This window comes from Ursus arctos, unplaced genomic scaffold (assembly GCF_023065955.2).
Source record: "Ursus arctos isolate Adak ecotype North America unplaced genomic scaffold, UrsArc2.0 scaffold_28, whole genome shotgun sequence".
Classification (NCBI taxonomy): Eukaryota; Metazoa; Chordata; class Mammalia; order Carnivora; family Ursidae; genus Ursus; species Ursus arctos.
Window position 1 is genome coordinate 12,478,408 of NW_026622963.1, and position 22,513 is coordinate 12,500,920.

The 22,513-nt window shown below is 35.8% G+C and overlaps 1 protein-coding gene across 12 annotated transcripts in view; it reads right to left on the bottom strand.

Moving 5' to 3' along the window:
* Positions 1–22,513, bottom strand: part of UBE2Q2 (ubiquitin conjugating enzyme E2 Q2) — a 70,268-nt gene that overhangs the window by 36,539 nt on the left and 11,216 nt on the right. For 6 of the 12 annotated variants that reach the window (XM_048221411.2, XM_057303745.1, XM_057303746.1 and 3 more), the window contains exons 3-8: positions 18,916–19,020; positions 10,574–10,630; positions 7,164–7,304; positions 4,191–4,275; positions 2,578–2,638; positions 1,725–1,815 (exon numbers count right to left, since the gene is read on the bottom strand). In XM_048221411.2, the coding sequence (XP_048077368.1) occupies positions 1,725–1,815; positions 2,578–2,638; positions 4,191–4,275; positions 7,164–7,304; positions 10,574–10,630; positions 18,916–19,020 (540 nt within the window). Of the gene's footprint in view, positions 1–1,724; positions 1,816–2,577; positions 2,639–4,190; positions 4,276–5,171; positions 5,298–7,163; positions 7,305–10,573; positions 10,631–18,915; positions 19,021–22,513 lie in introns of all 12 variants that reach the window. The other 6 variants (XR_008956118.1, XM_057303743.1, XM_057303744.1 and 3 more) reach the window with 2 other exon arrangements.

Consider the following 22,513-nt stretch of genomic DNA (forward strand, 5'->3'; position numbering starts at 1 on the left):
AAGTTTCTATAATAACAAAACTGAGGGAAAATACAGACATTTGACATTTGGGTTATTTGAAAAAAGTTCTATCATAAATAAGGCTATATCCCCAAACAAAAATACACACAAAAGCTAAGTAAAAAGCTTTCAGAAAATCAGTCTTTTTTAAGTATAAAGTATTCTTTCATGCCTTTGTTTTCTTCCTTCAAAACCCTTCATATCCATCTGCTCTCACCTATGCCTACCACCATCATCCGTCATTACTCCTTGCCCAGATTTAAATCAAAGCCCCAACTAGTCTCTTAGAAATCTACTCTATCTTATCCAAACCCTATTCTGATGCTGAAGACATAATTGTTTTTAAAAACATAATAATGAAAAGCCTAACAGATCAATCATGCCCCTACCTAAAAACCTCTACTGGCTCTTTATTGTATAAAGGTTAAGATCCCAGACTCTTCATCATGGTCTCCGAAGCAGTATAGCATTCATCACAGATTTCTCCCCTAGAAAGACTGCAGGCTCTTGAAGAACAGGGATTATATTTTAGATGCCTCCATGTCCTCAAGCCTTCCACAGTCCCTAAATGCACTGAAGTCTACCTAACTGAAATGGAAAAAATAGACATATCTGTAAGACAATTGTTATATAAATTTTTTCTTCCCAATTTAAAAGAACACAGCAAAAAGAAGCTCCATATAATTCAAATATTTAACTCCTTAGAACCACTTCCTAGTTTTTTTGAAACAAAAGATTTAAAATTTTCCATATTCCACATTAAATCATTACATTTTATCTAAATTCCATTGCCATTTTTCAACCTTTATTCTTAACATTTAAAAAAACTATTAAATATAACCCATAAATTCAGAAAAGTACATAAAATATAAAGGTACACCATTATATACTATAAAATATGCATCATGTAACCAGCACCCTGGTCAAGAATCAGATTAGAGCCAGTTTCCAAGAAATCCCCAGATGTCCCTTTCACAGCTTACAACTCCCTCCCTCTCACCTGGATGTACTCCCTATCCTCAACTGTATCGTAACCACATCTTTACTTTTCTTGAAAGAAATTACCCAAGTTTGAATCCATAAATCTGTGTTTCTCAGCCTTTTCATTTTTGCTCCACTAAGAAAGCTTTTTAGAAATATTTTAGAATTTTTTTTCAATCTATCCCCCAACACAGATATACTGTGTTAACTGTTTATGTACTATGATCCCTTAAAGGGCCACAGACCATTATAATATCTAAGATTTTTTTCACTCCAACAACCAGTTTTCACCCCACTGGTGGGGATACTGCCTCCACTGAGATGTGCACCCTAAACAGTATAGTTTAGTTTTACCTATTTTTGAGTCTATATAAATGAAATTGTACGAAAAATATTTTGGGGTCTGGTTTCTTTTGCTCAACATTGTGTTTAAGATTTACCCACACTTTGTACATTTTCCTTTTAATATGAATACCACAATTCTCCATTCTATTGGAATGGACACTTGGGTTATTTTCTGTTTAGTGGTATTATAAACAACACCGCTCTCAACAGTCTTGTATAGGTTTCCTGGTGTACCTAAGTACTCATTTCCTGTGGGGTATATACTATGAGGAGAATTCCTGAACCACAGGGAATGACTACCTTCTACTTTACCAAGTAATATCAAATTGTTTTCAAAGTAATTATAAGAATATACATTCCCATTAGAAGCATATGGAGACCCCTTAACATTTTCTTACCTTAAAAGAGAAGTTAAGCAAAATATATTCTATGCCTTCTTTTTCTTTTAAGATCTGAAGATCACTGTGCAAAGGACTATCAGGATCAACCCTAAGAATTACAAAACAAAAAACAATTCAAATAAAAAACCAAGAGATTTTTCTTACTAACCACAAAAATGAACCAGTTCAAGAGCTAAAACGGAGCCCCTTGGGTAGGTTTCAAACATAAAATTGCTCTATGGTCCCTGGAAAAATAAATCACAATAGCCTCTAGACTCCTTGGGATTAAATGTACAAAAAGGTCACACTATTCTAAATCCATTCCCATAAGGGGATTCAAAGTTAGCAGTCATTCTAAAGGAAAGTCATATGTACATAAATTTTCTCAAGAACTCAAAAAAAAATTAATTTGCTTCTCTAAAATTGTATCACTAGCCAAGGGGTTCAAGGAGAGAAATTTATCACAGACAAGACCAGAAAAAGCAAAATCATTCACAAAATCTAAATCTGTCTACAACTATTCTACATATTCAGCTCCTACTCAAATTCCTCATTCCAAGTATAAACTGGTTATCATGGTCAATCAGGTTATTAAATACACTTTTTTCCTATAGTTCCCAATTATCTCACTAACTCAATGAAACACTTTATCCCACAGCTGGTCCTTCTTTTTCTTCTTCCTCTTTCTGACTTGACTTATTTAAGCCCAAGAAACAGCTTGTTTTAACAACCTCAGAACTATTTCTATAGAAACACAGTCTAAAGTTCTAAGTAAAACCACAGCATACGAGGTAACAAATTAGGGGGACAAAATTTCTGTTGTGATAGTCTAACATTACAAAGACTGGGTTAACATATAAAAGTCACTTACTTCTGCAGTTTAACATGCCAGTCATATAAACTGTCATTTATGAGTTCCACTGAATAAATCCCTGTAAAGATGTAGAACACGTAGGTTACTTTTTTTTTTTTTTTTAAGAGAGACATTGAGGGAGGGGCAGAGTGAGAGAGAGGAAATTCCAAGCTGGGCGTGGAGCCTGATGTGGGACTCAATCTCATGACCCTAAGATCATGACCTGAGCCAAAATCCAAGCATCGATGGTTAACCAACAGAGCCACCCAGCACCTCTAGGTTACTCTTTATTTGATCTTATAACTACTACGTCAGTGTAAATGAACACATTAAATAACCATCAAAATCTAGAAATTTTGCTATTAAAACATGGAACAACTAAGCTATATTATAAATATTTTGCCATTGGAGCTGAATAGCTTAGGCTCTTAACAGATAATTAAAGACATCAATGAAGACGATTCTTTAATGAGTTGAGAAACTGTGAGTGGGAGGGGAAAAATTATGCAAAATCATATGTACTTTAAGACTCTTATGCACATGCAAATATTTCTATAAAAATGGAATCCCTCTACATAGTTTTATCATCTTTCTTCAACCTTCCAGGGCATCTTTCCAATTTAGTATATAAGAACTCTACTGTCAATCTTTTTAATAACTCTATAGAAATTTATTTTATGTATATACCATAACTTTGACAATTCTACCCTATATCTGATTATTCATTTTTCATTTTTTTGCTACTACAAACAATGCTATAACAAGCAAGTAATTATTTAACATTTAAAAGTAAACCCATATTTAAGTAATTAACTGCACTTGATTAGGTTTCTACAGATAAACTTTTAGACTTCTAATAAGAAAAACAGGATGCCAAAACTTATTTTAATAACTCAGAATCAAGTCTGGCTTACCTTGCACTCTTAAAGCAGAAATTTTTTTGCTTTTTATTCTAAGTAAGCTCTAATGATTTAGATTTGATCACTCTGAGAATTACTGAATGGATCACAAAGCCACCTTTTCAAACATATTAAAATTTGGCTCTTTCCCTTATTTTAATACAGTTAGAATTTCTGACACAATAAAAGGGAATTTTACTTCAATTAGAGAGGCTCCACAATATTTAAGTCTTACTGGGTAATAAAGAACACTCAAATTCAAACTATGAAAAGAATTTGAAAAACCCACCTCTTTTTAAAGTGATACCATAACTACATATAAAATAAAAATTCATTTTGTTTTCAAAAAATAAGGAAAAATCATAAAAATCAACTCAGCAACAGTTCTTTGTTCATACAATAATATATGTATCTTCTTTACTTTCCAAAGCAGATATTACTCATACTTTTCCCAGAAGCTAAAAATCATATGAGTTAATCCCTGTCAGTAAGAAGACAAAAAAATTGAGGTATCCATAAAAACAATTTTCAAAAGCCCAAAGAACAAGTAAACTCATCCTATTTTACCTTCCACATCTGTTAATAACTTAATTAAATCTGCATTTCACATCCCTAAAATAAAGTTAATAACCATTTCTGTTCCTATCCCGTTACATTATAAGAACTGAAGTTAACTATCTGAAAATTGAAAACAGCATAAGGACAACAGAGTAGATATCCAGAGGTCCTTACCTGCTTTATAACTCTGTGATCTGTATATGTCCCTGAGCTCTTTCATAAGTCTATCTGAAGCTTGCACAGACCCAGATACTGCACCCTGCAACATAAAAATTGCTGTTTACCAGGATCTACAGAGTCAAATAACTGAAGATTTCAGGTATATAAACCTGAAATGAAAGTTTACAATGAGATTATAAAAACAGATCACAACTCGACATTAAAAAAAAAAAAAATCAAAGAAGTTTAATTAAATTGAGGATTATGAAGTTTCAACAGAAATATAAAATGGGGGACAAGTCTGGCTCATTTACTGTTTCTTATCATCTGGGAAAAAAAATGTCTAACTAACATGTCTAGATTACCACGGCCTAGAACTTAGTATAAACCTATTTCAAACTTCACTAATTTTTTAAACTATTAATTTTTTTCTCTCTAGGATTTTATTTCTTAGAGCATTCTTAGGTTCACAGAAAAGTTGAGAGAAATGGGAAATCTCTGTACCTATCACTGCTCCCAAAACACACAGTCTCCCTCATTTTCAATATCCCTCACCAGCAGGTACATTTTTTAAACTGATAACCCTACACTGACACATCATTACCAGTGAAATCCATAAATTACCTTAAGGTTTTTGATGCTGTACACTAAACGGGTTTGGAAAATGCGTAACGACACATATCCATCATTATAGTACCAAACAGAGTATTTTTATTGCCCTAAAAACCCTCTGTGCTCCACATTTTTCTCCCTCCACCCCACCTCTGGCAAGCACTGATCTTTTTGCTGTCTCCGTAAGTTTTGCCCTTTCCAGAAAGTCATGTAGTTGGAAACATACAGTTGTGTAGCTTTTTCATCAGATTGGCTTCTTTCACTTAGTAATATGGATTTAAAGTTCCTCCATGTCTTTTCATGGTTTGATAGCTCACTTCTTTTTTTAGCAGGGAATAATATTCCATATTGTCAGGATACACCACAGTTTATCCATTCACTTACTGAAGGATATCCTGGTTCCTTCCAAGTTTTCGCAATTATGAATAAAGTTGCTATAAACATCTGTATGCAAGTGTTTGTCTGGACATAAGTCTTCAATTCATTTGGGTATACCAAAGACTGCAACTGCTGGAATATGTGATAAAAATTACGTTCAGTTTTCTGAATCTGCCAGACTGTCTTCAAAAGTGGCCATACCATTTTGCATTCCATGAGCAACCAGTATGGGTTCCTATTGTTTCACATCCTCGTCAGCATTTGGTGTTGTCAATGTTCCTGATTTTGGCCATTCTTTAATTTTTTCTTTTAATTTTAGCAATTCTTATAGCTATGTAGTATCACCATCAATTTCTGAAAATACTAGAAGGCCCTTACCATTTAAATTATCAACTAAAACAGAGTTTCACTAGTCAGACTATAAGCAAGAATATCATACTGAAAGTCTACTTTACATATTAAGAAACTGAGAAATAACATGTTCACCTGCATGCAACTAGTTTCAGTTCTTTTCCATGTTGGGATTTCTCTAAAAATGAAAATGCACCAATGTCTTATTCTAAGGCTGAATATAAATGCCAACTATTTCTCGTAAGACAGAAACATTTAGAATTCCTTAATTAAAAAAAGAACTGATCATGTAAAATTTAAAATGTTAATGGCTGCACTACACTTTGAGGGACAGGTGACAATCAGGTTCACAAAGCTATTACTTCCTAGCTTTGTGACCTTGAGTACACTACTGAATTGGTTTAAATCCTCGTTTCACACCTATAAATAGGAACAATATTTTATAAAGTGGTTATACAGGTTAAATGGGAAGGTCCCTCATGTGAAAACATTCAATAATTTGTATTCATTTTGACTATAATATACAAACTGAAAACAATCACAAGAGATAGAACGTAATCATTAATTTAAATGCTACAAAATTTTTTTTAAATAATCAAGATAAGGGCAGAGCTAAATTTCTTTGCTCTCTTAAAAAAAAACCACACAAAACAAAACCAAAAAAACAAAAAAAAAAAAATTGCCAATTAAATTAACTGAAGGAGAGAGAGTAATCTATCTGCTTACAACATCTGGCATCTCCCTACGTAATGATTCATTTTGAGAACCTATGCCCAAGACAAAGGTCCTCAGATGTCATCAGTTTGATAAAGAGCTTTAATACAAAGCAGTAAGTAAGAAGAAGTGTTGAAGCAAAAATGCCCCTACTTTGGGCATTTTACATGCATCATTCTCATTTATTCTTCTTAGCAATCATACAAAAGATATATATTATCCATATTTTAAAGTTGAGGAAACTGAATCCACACAGCTGTGTTTATTACCAGACACAGTGTTCATTTCACGCCCCATGCCACTTAACATAAAAGTGCTGTTAAGTCAGAAGAAAAAAAATACTTTTGGTTTGGTTAAAGCACAAGAGACCAGATGGCAGCTTGGTGGAGAAGAATTTAAACTGTACTTTGTAGAGGACACTAAACTTAAATATACAGATCTCATAGGAGAATGAGGGCTTCATAGGGGAGGGGGGGAAATGGGATAGGCTGGTAACGAGTATTAAGGAGGGCACATATTGCATGGTGCACTGGGTGTTATACACAAGTAATGAATCATGGAATTTTACATCAGGAACTGGGGATGTACTGTATGGTGACTAACATAATATAATAAAAAAATATTATTATTAAAAAAAAAGAACGGTAAGTGGTATAAATAGTCTGGAAAGGAGGTGTGAACAGCAGGTTAATTCCAGCACGTAAAAAGCAGATGAGCATGGTAGAAAGCTCACAACAGATGAGAAGCTTTAACAACAACAACAATAACAACAACCCACTAGGGCAACAAAACATGGCTGAATCCACAACACAGGAAAGGGTGGAAGAGGGCAGCTTAGACTGGTATCTAAATGAATTGCCCAGTTTTATATTGTTACCTATATAATTACTCAATCCCAAAAATCCAGGTTCTAGATATTTGCACATAACTTACATTGAGATGGTCTTGCCTTTGAGTCTTCCTAATTTTCTCTAGTATTGCTAAGTTTTCTTTTTCAATTCCTTCATCCTCTGACTTTTTTCCACTAATAGGCTCTTCTTCCTTCATCTCATAGTGATCCAAGTCTTCTATATCCTACATGAAAAATATTAGCTTATTGAAACTTATGCAAAAGTGAAATTATTCTTGATTCAACAGGGAAAAGAGAATGGGGAAGGGAAAAAAGCCTTTACATTCAATTCAGGTTCCTTCCTTTTATATCCTACATTTTGTTTAGAAGTTAGAAACTGAGTAAAGCATTTTAATAGATTTGTAAAGTCATAACTATTACCAAAAAAATCTATTAAGAGGAACTTTTGAAACAGTTTAGCATTAGGTATAAAGAACTTTATACTTTGTTCCAGTAATTCGACCTCTAGAAATCTATTGTAAGGAACTAATTTAAAATGTGAAGACAGACTTAGGCATAAAGATGCCTACTTAAACTTTATAGCCACAACCCCCCCCCCTACAAAACTGCATGTGCAAAAATACCAGAACAGGGGGGCGCTTGGGTAGCTCAGTTGGTTAAGCATACAACTCTTGGTCTCAGCTCAGCTTAGATCATGACCTCAGGCTCTCTGCTCAGTGTGGATTCTGCTTAAGATTCTCTCCCTCTCCCATCTGCCCACTTGTACTCGCTCAGGCTCTCTCTGTCTCAAATAAATAAAATCTTAAAAACAAAACAAAACAAAACCCCAGAGCAGGTAACTCAATTCCATGGAATATTAGAAGACCATTAAAATGCCAACATAGTATAGTTGTTTCTTCTGCATCAAATAATGAAACAACAGGGTGATGAGGATGGCAGCACGGAGAGTGGACAAGGCTGGCTGCTGTGGGTGCCAGGTTCTGTGCTTGGCTGGGTCTCTGCTGCTTCTGTCTGCACCTGGGGGTGAGGCTGAGCAGCAGCCCCAACCCAAACCTGAGAACCCACCAGGGGAGGACCCCACCACAACCCTGGGGTTGTGGGCTCTGAGCTCTCCTGGGTGACCACAGGGCCTATACTAGTTAGAGCTGTGCTAACAGGGAAGACCTTTGTTTCTTGCAGCTGCTGAGCACTTGGAATGTGGCCAGTCTGAACTCAGATGTGCTGTAAATGTACAGTCAGTCCACACCCGATTTGGAAGACTTAGTGAGAAAAAATATGAAGAGCTCATAATTTTGTTTTGCATCACATGTTGAAATGAAAATAATTTAAATGTACTAGGTTAAATAAAATGTACTAAATGGAAAAAATAATGCAATGAAAAACAAAATATAAAACTGAATATACAGAATCTCAATCATGCTAAAATAAGCACAGAAAGAAAAGAGGCTAGAAGGACAGATACTGAAATAATAATAATCTCTAGAGACATTTAGTGCTTTTCCTTCTTTTCCAAGTTTTCTGTTGTGAGCATTTACTGATTTTTATAATTAGGAAAAAAGTTAGACTAGGAATTTGAATAATAGCCCTTGGCTAACATCTTTAATCACATCGTTCTCCTTCCTCCTTTTCCATATCATCTACTCGTTTTTAAACAAATCTATGCAGAACTTTTAAAATCCTAACCTTTTTCTATTATCTTAACTTCTCTTTACTTTAATCATCAAAATCTCTAAAGGAGTAGTGGATACTTACTATCTCCATTTTTTAAGGAAACTAATTTACTGTGATTTGTAGACCAGTATAAAAACCACTTCCATCCAGACCCAGTGGTCTTTTTCTTTAGACTCTCATCTCTTCAACCCCTATTACATTCCTTTATTATTTAGACCCTGTCCATGACTCCATGTTTCATGGATCTCCCTCCCCTGATTTGTACCTTTCAACCCCAATGTTCCATCCCACACTTATTTTCTTCAGAGTTCTCACAAATGTCCTTAGTCTGGATCTCCTCCTCCTCCTCCACCTTCAAACTGAGCCATATTCCTATCCATAAATCTTCTCCACTTGAGTATTAATGATGAATTCTGTTCTGTGCAGGTTATCTTTGTAAAACAAGATTCTCAACACACTATTCTCTGCTTAAGGCCTTTTTCTCAACAATCACACCAAATTTAAACATATTTGTCTCTAATTCAAGACTTTAAGCCATCTGCTTTTCTAGCCAACCTTGCTTTCCATGACTCTAACGCATCAATCTTATTTTCCCAAAAAGATAGCTCCAAACACACCATGCCCAAAGGTTGCTCTGTGCCCTTTTTACCATTATTTTAGTTACCTAAATGATCTTTTCTCCTATCTTAATCTGACATCGCTGAAATCTAGGCTATCTTTCTAAATTTCCCTAAATATTGCTATCCCTTCTTTATATTATCTTGCAAAGGAAAAAATGAGAAGTACACACTCTTGAGTAGAATGTCTACTTCACTGGACACTGAACCCATAGAAAAGGCTTAATGTTTTCCTGTTTATTCTACCTAAATTACACTGCATGAAAATGTTAAAAACAAACTATCCCCAAAAAGTCATACAAATTAGAAATGCTGAGAATTATCTTGGGGGCACCTAGGTGGCTTAGTGATTTCAGGGTCCTGGGATCAAGCCGTGTTGGGCTACCTGCATGGTGGGGAGCCTGCTTTTCACTCTCTCTGTACCCCTCCCCCTGCTTGTGCTCTCTCCCACGCATGCGTGCGTGCTCTCTATAAAATAAATAAAATTTTTAAAAAAAAATTATTTTGCTCCCAGACTCACAAAACAAACCACAATACTTCTTTAGTTTTAAGGCATTCTAAGAAGTGTATTTAGATTTAAGATTCTGCACACCAAGAAAATAAGGTAATAAACGAGAATTAATTCTAAGATCCAAAACAGTAAGAAGGTTTTAAAATCAAGACTGTGGAACTCAAATACCTTTTACATGGTCAATGAAGAGACACAGAATTTAAACATAAAGCTTCAGAGCCTGAAAACCTCTAAAATTTATATTAGTGCTTGGCAACAAAACTGGCCTAAGAATCTGCCCTACCAAATTCTTAAGATGATTTTTCAACAGGAGATACCTTCATTACCTCTAATGAGTAGTCCCTGAAATATTCTTAAATTCTCCTTTTATTTAAATTCAGAATTCTTGAAACTTAGTAGTTTCTCTTCTTAAAAATAATCAAATATGGGTTAAATATTGATTATTATTAAATGTAAATATAATTTTAATGCTAAATGTTAAGAGATTTTCTAGGAAATCAAACATTTTGCTCAAAAACATATCATTAATTAAAACTAAAGCCAGATTTTAGAAAATGTATTTATTTTCAAATGCAATGGGGTTTCTGTTATTCCATATTAACACTGAGTTATAAATGAGATTAGAGGATTACTACAATATTCAAAAATGAAGATACAGTATTTATAAAATGTGATTCTTACATAAAATACCTACTTCAGCCATCTCTTCTTCTTCCTCCTCTTCTGAAGTCACTTCTTCTGTGGTCCCATTCTGAAAAAGAAAAAGAATTTGCTAGGGCTACACAGAATAATATCCACATACTGAGGACTTAGGGACAAACTATCAGTCATCGTCAATAGAGTTCCACTAACAGAATTTACTAAAGTTGAATATTTACATTTAAATCCAGGTTTGATGTAACAAATAATATTTATCAGCTTTTTAAAAAAACAATTTTTAACAATTCAACTTGATAGATGCCTTGAGACTAAATGGCAATTAGTCTGATACAAAGCAAAACTGGAAAAAATTTTTAAATATTCTAATTTAAAATAAGAAAGCATTTACACATTTGGCTATGTATATAAGGTCAATGGCTTCTTTCATTTAAAAAAAATAAATATCCCAAATCATGGGGTCCTTAAAATATCTACTTTTTTAACTTTGAAAAGCCTGAATCTTTCCATAAATTCCACTGCCTTACATTTTAAAAGGTAAAATGTGTCATAAAGGTGTAGATGCTTCACAAAACTGAAAAAAATTATAAAATGATCAACATTTCACTAAAGAGCCATTTTTCTTTTTTACAATATGTCATTCACCACAGAATACTTCTCTACAAGACACAATTTACCACTCATTCACAAATAATCTGATGGGGTTTTAGGAAGGGCCTTCATACCTAGTTTTGGCAGAGTTCAAAAAGACAAGTTTTCTAAACCATAGCAGAGTTCACAACACAATGCATAAAGTTAGTAGGATTTTTTTTTTCCTTCTAGAAATACTTGCTGTATTTGTTCCAACTACAGCTGGTAAGGATCACTTTCTTATATAGGAGGCCTAACTTAATGGCCTCTTAGTACAGGTGTCAGAACCAGAGAGAAAAGACACATTTTTAAAAATATAATTCAACAAGGCAGCAAAATCTAACTCACTCATCTCTTCCCTGAACTCAGGAGCTGGAAAGTCTGCCTGCCAGTACCTCTCCATTCACATGCCATAGCCAGAGTACAGGTGTACAAACCAGGGGGGCAGGGGAGGCCACAGCAGAGAAGAGTGACAATTACTGAGGGCACTCACATCAACAACTGACAATGTGATCAATGGTATACCCCATCTATGAATGAGCAGATAACCAAGTATCACCAGATATTTGAAGAAAACCGGCAATCTGGAAAAAAGGCACCTAGTTGAACAAACAGAACAAGAGACCTGAAGCATTACTAATAAAGAAAAAAAAATCTAGTTGGAATCCTTGGCAGTACTTGAGAAGACAGTGTTTCCACAAAATATAAAAAAGATAACCATGCAAAGGAAAAGACAGTTCTGGGAAATAAAAAAGATTTCCTCCTCCACCTCCTGAAAAAAAAAAAAAAAAAAAGATTAAGGAAAAAAAACACCTAGTAGAAGGACCAGTGAGCACAATGGATTTGAATGAACAAAACATTTATGATTAAGAAGATGACCAAACTGTGACATTCCCCTAGAATGTGGAGAAAAAGGAGACAGGCGGTGGGGAGAGGAAAGGGTACTGAAATAACTGAAATAGAAGAGTTACGGGAAATGGGGGACAGGAATACCCAGAACCAATATTCATCCACGATTTACCCATAAGATTGAGGGAAAGAAATAAGAGACAAAGGTTGTCAAGCTAAAGAAAGACTTCAGAATATTAAGTGGCTCTGAATGCCCCAAAGGAATACTGAAAAGTAAAACCCTATACACTTCACAGTTAAAGAAAAAAACCATACCAACTTCCAGAAAGAAAAACAATATAGGAAAAGAAACTGACATCAGGCTTTTCACTTGTAACAATAAATACTGGAAGATAAAAGTGTAAATAACCTCAAAGAGACTCAATTATAAACTTAGAATTCTATGTCTAGTTCCATCGGGACAGGCACTGTATCTGTTTCTTTGCCAGTGGATCCTCAGCACCTCTTTAGAGTACTTTTCACAGAGTCAGATGTATAGATGTTGAATGAATAATAAAACAGACACTGAATATTCAAGGAATGCTCTCCACACACATTCCCAGAAATCCTTTCTAGAAATAAAAATAGAGGATGTTATTGAGGGATATATTTTCAAAGGTAGGAAGCAACCATGGAATATAAGATACAGCAATAAGCAAGGACATAACAACAATGGTTAAGTTTAAGCAATTGTTGATAATTCAGCTGAGAAGTTACAGGCCATATTGCAAACAGTGAAAAACTAAAAATAGCCCAAAGGCCACCTGAGAATGTTAAAAACTTTTTCTAAAGAACTCTTAGGTTTAAGAAGAAATTGACCCTTATGCCCCAGTAATCCAACTTCTAAGTATGAAAATGCTTGCACAGGTATCCCACAAAATATGGACAAGAACGATCATGGTAGCACACTGTTCCTTTTTTTTTTTTTTAAAGGTAGATTTATTTCTTTGAGAGAGGGAGTGAGAGAGTGCAAGCACAATCGGGAGGAACAGAGGGAGAGGGACAGAGAGACTCTCAAGCTTACTCCGCTCTGAGCACAGAGGCCGACATGGGGCTCAACCTCACCACCCTGAGATCATGACCTGAGCCAAAATCAAGAGTCAGGCGCTTAACCAATGGTGCCAACCAGGTACCCCACACTGTTCCTAACAGCAAACTGCAACCAACTCAAATGGATAAATCTGTTTTTTGTTTTGTTTTTAAAGATTTATTTATTTATTTATTTAAGAGAGAGAAGGAGGGAGCCAGCGAGAGAGGGAACACAAGTAGGGGAAGTGGTAGAGGAAGAAGCAGGCTCCCAGTGGAACAGGGAGCCTGATGCAGGGCTCGATCCCAGGACCCTGGCTGGGATCATGACCTGAGCCAAAGGCAGACGTTTAACAACTGAGCCACCCAGGCGCCCCGGATAAATCTGTTATGGTATGTTCAAAGAACGGAATAAATACAGCCATGGAAAAGAACTAGAGCTATGACTTCACACATATGAATAAATTTAACACACAATGTTAAGCAAAAGACAAACAACATACATAGTATGACTCTTAATATGAAGCTTAAAAACAGTCAACACTAAATCATACTGTTCAAAATGCAGATATATATGATAAAAACTAGGGAAAAGGAAAAGATTAACATAGAAGAGAATAATCATCTGGAAGAAGCATGCAAAAGCTTTCTAGTGCTGCTAGCATATTGTTTCTTCACCTGGGCCGGGGCTGGGCGGTAGTTCCCAGGTATTCACTATAACTATTTATTACACTAATGTTTATGTTTTCAACACCTATACAACTTCTTCTTGTGAAATATAACAAAGTAATATAAAAAAGATGGAATCAAATCACTTAGGAAATGCAAACTATTTAGAAAATATACTAAATCTTAAAACCTATGCAACGAAGTCAAACAGCACGCAAAAGAAAACGTGTACCTTTACATGTTTGTTAAAGCAATTTAAATCACAATGGTCCAATAAACTAGAAAAGCAAAAAAAAAAAAAAAAGAATTAAGGCACACACAAAAACGAAAAAGAAAATTAGATTTAAAAAACTAAAAGGACTGATTCTTTCAAAGGAGCAATAAAACAGACAAGCTTCTGACAAGTAATCATGATAAGGAAAACAATTTTAGAAATGAAAAGAGCTTCATAACCATATATTTAAAAGTACAGATGATTTTTTTTTAGAATCTAAAATTACTAAAACTGCCTAAAGGAATGGAAAAAATGAAGATTAATACATAGAAAAAAAAAAAAAACGGACCAGGCTCAGATGTTTATTTAAACCAGGGCAATTTTTTGTCATGCAGGACTAACTGGACATTGTAGGACATTTAATAATATCTCCTCTACTCACAAAATGCCCATAGCACTACCCCTAGCCAGTTGTGACAATCAAAATTATTTCCAGATGTCTCATGGGAGGCAAAATTGGACCCATCTGAAATTTTATTTAAACTGTGCTAGATTTTAGGGGCACCTGGGTGGCTCAGTTGGTTAACTGTCTGCCTTCGGCTCAGGTCATGATCCCAGCGTCCTGGGATCGAGTACCTCATCAGGCTCCCTGCTCAGCAGGGCGTCTGCTTCTCCCTCTTCATCTCCCCCTCCCTTCTGCCTGTGCTCACTCTCGCTCTCTCAAGTAAATAAATAAATAATAAATTGTCCTAGACTTTAGGAAAAAATACACAAAGCTTACCAAGTCATCTTAGGAGACTACTAACCCTGATACTGAAATGAAACAAGAAGAGCCTGAAAGGAATTAAGTAAACAAAACAAACTACATTACAATCTCATTTAAAGTAGAAAAAGCCAAAAATGAAGTATGATATCCACTGTCCCTCCAGCCACCACCTATGCAGGTGCTGAGTATTTATTATGAATATAAGGATGAATTCACAATTAGTAAATTCCGTCACGTAATTCACAAATTATATCTCTACACAGGCACAGTCATGAAAACAAGGTAGATCTACACACCGTGTCCATGATATATTAAGTGAGAAACACAAGTTGCATGCATCCCAGAGAGGGCAAATTGAGCATAACGTATATACGCATCTCCATCTTCTCTCTTTCCTGAAGTTCCACCAGAATTATAGTGAATAAACACTATATAACACACAATGATAATATAAAGGAAATGGGGCTCTGAGCAGAAAAGACAATTCATGTGTGCTAACAGATGACAGTACAGGGAAGAATGGTAAATGATAGAGCAAACAAGTAAGGGGATTATAGGAGGCTAATTTGTCCCCTAGCACCCTGCAGAGCCTCTAGACTCTAAGACACTGGGTACACTAGACAGCAGGAATAACAGATAGGATGGAAAACAGATCAACCAAAAGCCTATGCACAGAACATGTCCAGTCCCCAAAACACACTGCTCTCCCCATGTCCTTTTTTTTTTTTTTTTTTTTAAGATTTATTTGTGGGAGAGAGAGAGAGAAGAAGCACAAGCAGGGGGATCAGCAGGCAGAGGGAGAAGCAGACTCTCCGCTGACCAAGGAGCCAAACGTGGACCCTGGGATCATGAGCCAAGCCGAAGGCAGATGCTTAACTGACTAAGCCACCCAGGCATCCCTCTCCCCTATGTCCTTAACCAGAACCCAGGCAGACAGATCTACCTCAAACAGGAGACTATAAAATTTCATGCCCAAAGAAACCAAGTAGTTCCAGCCCCCATTTACTATTATATCAGAAAATAGAGGCAGGGCGTGGAGGGGAGGAGAGGGGTGAGGAGTTAGAAGTCAGCTTAAATTCCTCCTAAGGGGCGCCTGGGTGGCACAGTAGTTAAGCGTCTCCCTTCGGCTCAGGGCATGATCCCGGCGTTGTGGGATCGGGCCCCACATCAGGCTCCTCCACTATGAGCCTGCTTCTTCCTCTCTCACTCCCCCTGCTTGTGTTCCCTCTCTCGCTGGCTGGCACTATCTCTGTCAAATAAATAAATAAAATATTTAAAAAATAAAAAATAAAAATAAAAATAAATTCCTCCTAAAATCTATCAGTTGACAAGTCTTGGCCACAAAGAACTCTCAATTATCTTCTCAGTACCTCACTCAAACATGAGTAAGAAAGGAAGAAAAAAAGAAAAATATGAATAACATAGAAGAGATATTTGAGGAAAAGTTTCAAAAAGAAAAACAAGACCAAGATAAACTAGAAAAAAAAAAAAAAAACTTGGGGCGCCTGGGTGGCACAGCGGTTAAGCGTCTGCCTTCGGCTCAGGGCGTGATCCCGGCGTTATGGGATCGAGCCCCACATCAGGCTCCTCTGCTATGAGCCTGCTTCTTCCTCTCCCACTCCTCCTGCTTGTGTTCCCTCTCTCGCTGGCTGTCTCTATCTCTGTCAAATAAATAAATAAAATCTTTAAAAAAAAAAAAAAAGAAACTTACTGAAGAGAAAACAGAGGGGTGCTTGGGTGGCTCAGTCACTTAAGTACCTGCCTTCAGCTCAGGTCATGATCCCAGGGTCCTGGGATCGAGCCTGCTGCTCCCTCTCCCTCTGCCCTACTTGTGCTCTCTCTTGCTCACTCTATCTCAAATAAATAAAATCGTTTAAAAAAAATAAAGAGAAAATAGAGATGCTAGAGAGGGAGAGGACAAGGGTATCAAAGTAACTCAAGGACACTTATGATTACATCTATAAATCAAAAACAGAATGCTATGAATAAAGAATACTCAGAACAAGAAAAGGCTCTTAGAATTTATGGTACATCATTGGAGAGGACCTCCAATGACCCACATCCCTCAGCATTCATCCCCTTCTATGGTCCCCTTCCACAGTCAATCTGGGCTGGCCCCATAACTTGTTTTAACCAATAAATGTGGTAGAAAGGACACTGGGCCAGTTGCAGATCTACGCCTTAAGAAGGCCTGACAGCTTCTATTTTTGTGCTCGTGACAGCCAAAAATTAAGAACCTGGACTACCTTTCTGAAGAAAGAGAAGCCACAAGAAGAGGTCCATCCAAGAAGAGGATGAGATGCCAGGTGAAAAGAAGGGCTATGTGAAGAAACACCAAGGCACCAGACAGGTGAGTAAAGAAGCATTTTGCACACTGCAGTGCAGTCATGTGTCCAAATGTCCACCAGTCCAGCCACTATCTGAATGGGCAGTGAGGCCAGCAGAAACAAACTGTCCAGCTAAGCCTAATCAGCCCACACAAATGTGAGAAATAGAATAAATTAAGTTTGGGGTAAGTGGTTAAGCAGCAAATAATCAAAATACAACCAAAAAGTTAGGCTGTCCAAATAAAATTTTTAAAAATTGAAGGAAAAACGTCCAGAATTTGAAATTTAAAGAGAGAATATGGAGATAATATAAAAGATACAAAGACTCAAAGAGGTCTAAAATCCCATTAGTAGGCATTCTAAAAATGAATAAGGAAAATGGAAAGGAGGAAGTTATTACAGAAAAAAATACTAGAACACTTACCCAAGGAGAAAGATAAAGGAGCCCACATTTGAAAAGACCCATCCAGCAACAATGAAAAACAACAAAAACAAAAAACCACAACTAAAAATACACCATTGTGATATCTGAGAACACCAAGACAAACTCTTAAAAGTTTCCCAAGTTATGAATAGATGAGTAAAACTTAGAATGGCATTAGGCTTAAACAACACCACTGGTTAGAAGATAGCAGCAAAGTCTTTGAAATTCTGAGGGAAAATTATTTTCAACCCAGAATTATATATTCAACCTATTAATCAAATGCGACAGTAAAATATAATAGCAGTTAACATTTACTGGGCATTTACTGAAAACCATGCACTGTTCTAAATGATTTACATGTACTAACTCATTTAATCTTCATAGCTCCCCCCAAAATACAGGTACTACTATTTCCCCCATTTTATAAACAAGAAATTGATGCACACAGTGAGTGGTTGGGTAATTACCACAAAGTCATACAGCTAATAAGCAGCAGAACCAAGATTCAAACCTATAGTGGTCTGGTCATATATTTTTAGATGTTAGAACTCAGAAAATGTACTGATCCTTCACGCTAGGATTTTACTTGAGGATGTATTCAGGCAAAATGAGAAGGGGTAAGCAAGAAAGATGACATGAGATCAGGTAAAAATAGATCCACACTAGCAGAGGAGAAAAAAATTTCAAGATGACAGCTGCACAGCCAGCCCAGAGAACAACCTGCCAAGACTGGTGCAAAAGAACCAAAAGCTCCAGAAGAGGCAAGAACTCACAGAAAAGGGACAGAACAACACTTTTTAAACTAAGAATTATTATTATAAGGAGGACATTGCAAAACAGAGAGTTCTACAAGAAATATCACAATTAAAACTCTACACTATAAAGTCCTAATGATAAACAGTGATTATTCATGTGACTAAATATAATGCTGTTTTAGGAAGGGAGATGGGTGGGAAGATGGGTGGTATAAGAGCTAAATCCTTATTTATAGTACCAAGTCAATAAATTATGCCCTGAATAGGTAAATCTGGAAATCCAGAAAAGTTAGAGGTGGTGGTGAACTAGTGGACACTTCTGCTGCTAGAGGAAGTAACATTTGGGTTAAGCCTTAAGAAGCACAGATAGGCTTAAAAGGAGATGGCATTCCAGGTGAAGGTAAATGAATAAGCAAAGGCAAACTGAAGGAACAGTTATGGAAATCAGGAATGTTAACAACACAAAGGTGGTAGGGGGAGGGAGGCAGTTGTTTCCCTGTCATAGTAAATACCGGCAGCTCCAAAGAGTAAACAGGTTATTTTTAGTATCTAAAATAAAACAAACAATCCAACAAGACTAACTTCTAAATAAGCTGTATAAGAAGAAAAATCATCCTCGTTTTATTTTTGCTTGAGACAATTTATTTTAGCTCTTGAACACTAGAGAATTTTTACTTTACCTGACCCGTGGGTATTGGTTGATCTAGCATCTCAACATCCAGGTGCTTAGGAAGGTTATATAATCTGCAGAGTTCACATATCAACCACTTCAATTGCTGACGAAGCTACAAAACACATTTCAGTAAATAAGCATTATGTTAAAGAGCCCTTAGGAGACATGAATAATGCTATAACTACTGTAACCAATCCAGTAGCAAATGAAAAAAGTTTGTTACTGCTGAATTACAGCCTATAGATAAAATAACAGTTTTTAAGAAATATTTTTAGGGGCTGCTAGTATAAGAAAGTTACCAGGGCTTGAGTACAAGCCCTATAACTAATATCTAGCAGAATGAAAACAACAAAAAGGCTGAGGAAGGAGAACTGCAGACACTGTTGAATTTTCAGTTGCTAACTCCTTTTCTTAGAAACTTACGACTTCAGACAAGAATACGTTTACATTAATGAGGCGACAAAAAAATAGAGGCAGTGTTGTTGTTACACATGAGTTATAAAATTATACATTCCAGTCATATTCATTTAAAAGTAGAGGCAAATGTGGTCTAGTAGACAGACTCTTGGAATCTAAAGGATCTTGGATATAGCATCTAATTCCCTGAGTTTGAGGGTTCCCATCTGTAAAACAATTAAAAATTAAAATTAAAAACTTATAATGGTAAAGATTAAATGAAATCTTCTGTGAAAACACTTGGCACTTAGTAGGTTCTTAAGCATCTGTCGAAAGAAAAAAAAAAAAAGCACTAGGAAAACTGCCATTTTTACATCCAGACTGTTTTGTAAGCATATTTACTTTAAGCAAAGAAGGTAAATTATGTTCACGAACATGATTTTCATTGTTGGAAAAAAAAAAAACCTGTTTTCAATGTACACCTTTAAGAATTATGGCTTAAGAACAATGTTCAATACTTAGTAGACTTTACCCAGAGCTAATACGGTAACTTACTTCACCTGGTCAGGAACAGTTTCCTGGATGTCTCTGACCAGGAAAAGAGATGAAAAAGCAGGTTTATGAAGGACTAAGAAAACAAAAACAGGATTAGATTGGGTTAACAAAGAAAAAGAATAAGACTTTCCAAAGTAGCCAAAGGAACAAGCAGAAATTAGGAAAGCTGAGATTAGGATTAATTAAAAAAAAAAAGCCTCAAGCTTAAAAGGCACTGTGGATTTACCCCTCCAATAAGCTCTGTTTTGTTTCAAGAACATAATGAAGATGAGAAAGGTGACCTGGACACAGACCCAGACACTCCAAACCCTAGCAAAGGAAGAGCTATGGGAGTGCTGGGGGACAGGCAGCAATGTGATAGAGTCATACCAAGCAACAAGAAAAACAAGGTTGTACATCTTTCAGGAATTTCAACTCTACGCTCCCTCCCTCAAAATAGTGTTTGAAGGATGGAAGAAACTAAGATAGTGGGAAAAGATTTAAGAAATATTCAGAATAGATGGACAGGTATTAGAAACTTACTAGGTAGTCTGGAGAAGGGCGGTGTCAGGAAATACAGGTATAAAAAAGAGCTTTTAATTCCCTGGTTCAGCCACAGGTGACAAGCTTCATTATTTCATCTTGTCCCACTCACAATCACAAACAGAATTGCTGAAGGGAAACTCAATGGGGGTGCTGAAGTGCCACAGGTAGGGAAGTTTAAATTTAGATAGAACCATTCTGAATAGCCATGGCACCTCCAAGTGAGAGTCCCTGGATCTACAGGATATATAGACAGATACATGGGTTTGAAACTCAGGAGATAAATTTTAGCTAAAGATACAGATTAAGGAATCCCTAGAATATAGACTGTGATTTAAGTAACAGTAGTAAAAGCGATTTCTCAGAGAAAGCATGGAATGAGAAGAGGCAGACCAAGGGGCAAGAGCTCAGGGAAGACAAGGCAGGGTAGTTAGATAAAAACAAGAGACCTTAATCTGATGGAAGTTCTCCTAAGATTATCAGCTCCCAAACGACAAGGACAGGACTTGACTTTTGTACGCACCACTTATCACAGAGCCTGGCATAGAAGCCAGTCAATTAAAAAAAAAAAATACTTCTTTCTGTTCTAATATTAAGAGTTTCCTATACACACCCAAGAGGAGAAAAATATGCATAAACCCACAGATTTTTTTAAATTTTTTACAACACTGTTTGCAAAAGGGGCCAGATTATAAACAATATTCTATGCCTTGTCTTTTCACTTGCGTATCTTGGAAAGTTGTATGCGTTCCTATGGAAAAACTGGCTGCATTCTTTTTAACTACAATATAATATTCTATCATAAAACTATACACAGTAGCTTTTATTTAACCAGCTTTTGATTGGCAGTCTTTAATAAATGCTTGTTAAATGGAGGCAAATTTCAACCAGGGAACAATCACCACTAACAAACTGCTGCAGAGAGGTCAATTTTAGCGTTAAAAAAGGATTCCCTGGATTTGGCAACTAGACATAAAAAATTTTAGTGCAACAGTGAAGGCAGAATCCAGATTATAATGAATTAAGTAAAGCAAAGGTGAGGAAATACAATTTACACTGTCAAGTAACTAGGTTATGAAATAACTGGCAGAGACTATAAGTGTAGAGGGTAATTTGGTTTTCTTCTTTTATGTAAATATATTTTTAAAAAATAAAATGAGACCCGATTTTATGTCCTATGTCATTTCATTTTGTGAGTTTTTGATGAAAAATTTTAGACACTGAAAAATAACCCAGTCATTTCTACTATTACAAAACTTATACCTTTGGATCTTTTTAGAGTGAACCTCCCAAAAGGAGATAGCAGTATGAGGGCTATCTTTCCCTGTCCTGTCACTGCCCTGCTGGAAATGTGAACTTGTATCTGTCTAGCTTTTTATTTTTACCTCTAACCTTCATGGCTCTCCAGACCAGCCTCCACTCAAAATACTCCTCAAACTGGTTTCTTCTGTTGTTAATTTTAAGAATGTGTTTAAACCACCTGTAACTTATTTTGACAAAAATCTGAGGTAAGATTCAAACTTCCCTAAATGGTCAGTTCTCCCAATGATATTTATAGAATAATCCACCCTTTCCTTATTGAGTATTTTAACTTATTCTGAATTCTCAAGTGCATGACTCTGTTTTTAAACTTTTATTATCTTTATCTGTCCAGTCCAGTGCCAGTACATAATATTTTTATTTAATATCTAATTGGACAAGTCTCTCCTCATTACTTTTTTTCAACTATTTTTTTATTATTTACTCCTTAAAACCAACTTCAGAGTCATTTTGTCAAGCTCCAAAAATAAGACTGTTGGCATTAATTGCATTCAATTTATAGATTAACACGAAGCTGCAGAGGTAACAGACATATTTGTAATATGGAGTCTGCCCATCTAGGAACATAGTAGTCAAGTCTTTCATTCCATGGTAATTTTTTTAAAAAGTATATAAAAGTATATAGAATATGACCTCAACTTTTAAACATATTTATTAGAGTCCATGTATTTTACTAGAAAGGGAAAAAATAAAGATAGAAAATAGCTACCATGTCAACAGTGGTTATATCAGGCAGAAATCATCACATTTCCTTTTTTTTTTTTTTTTTTACTAAGTAGTCTCACAACAGTAGCTTAGTTTTATAATCAAAG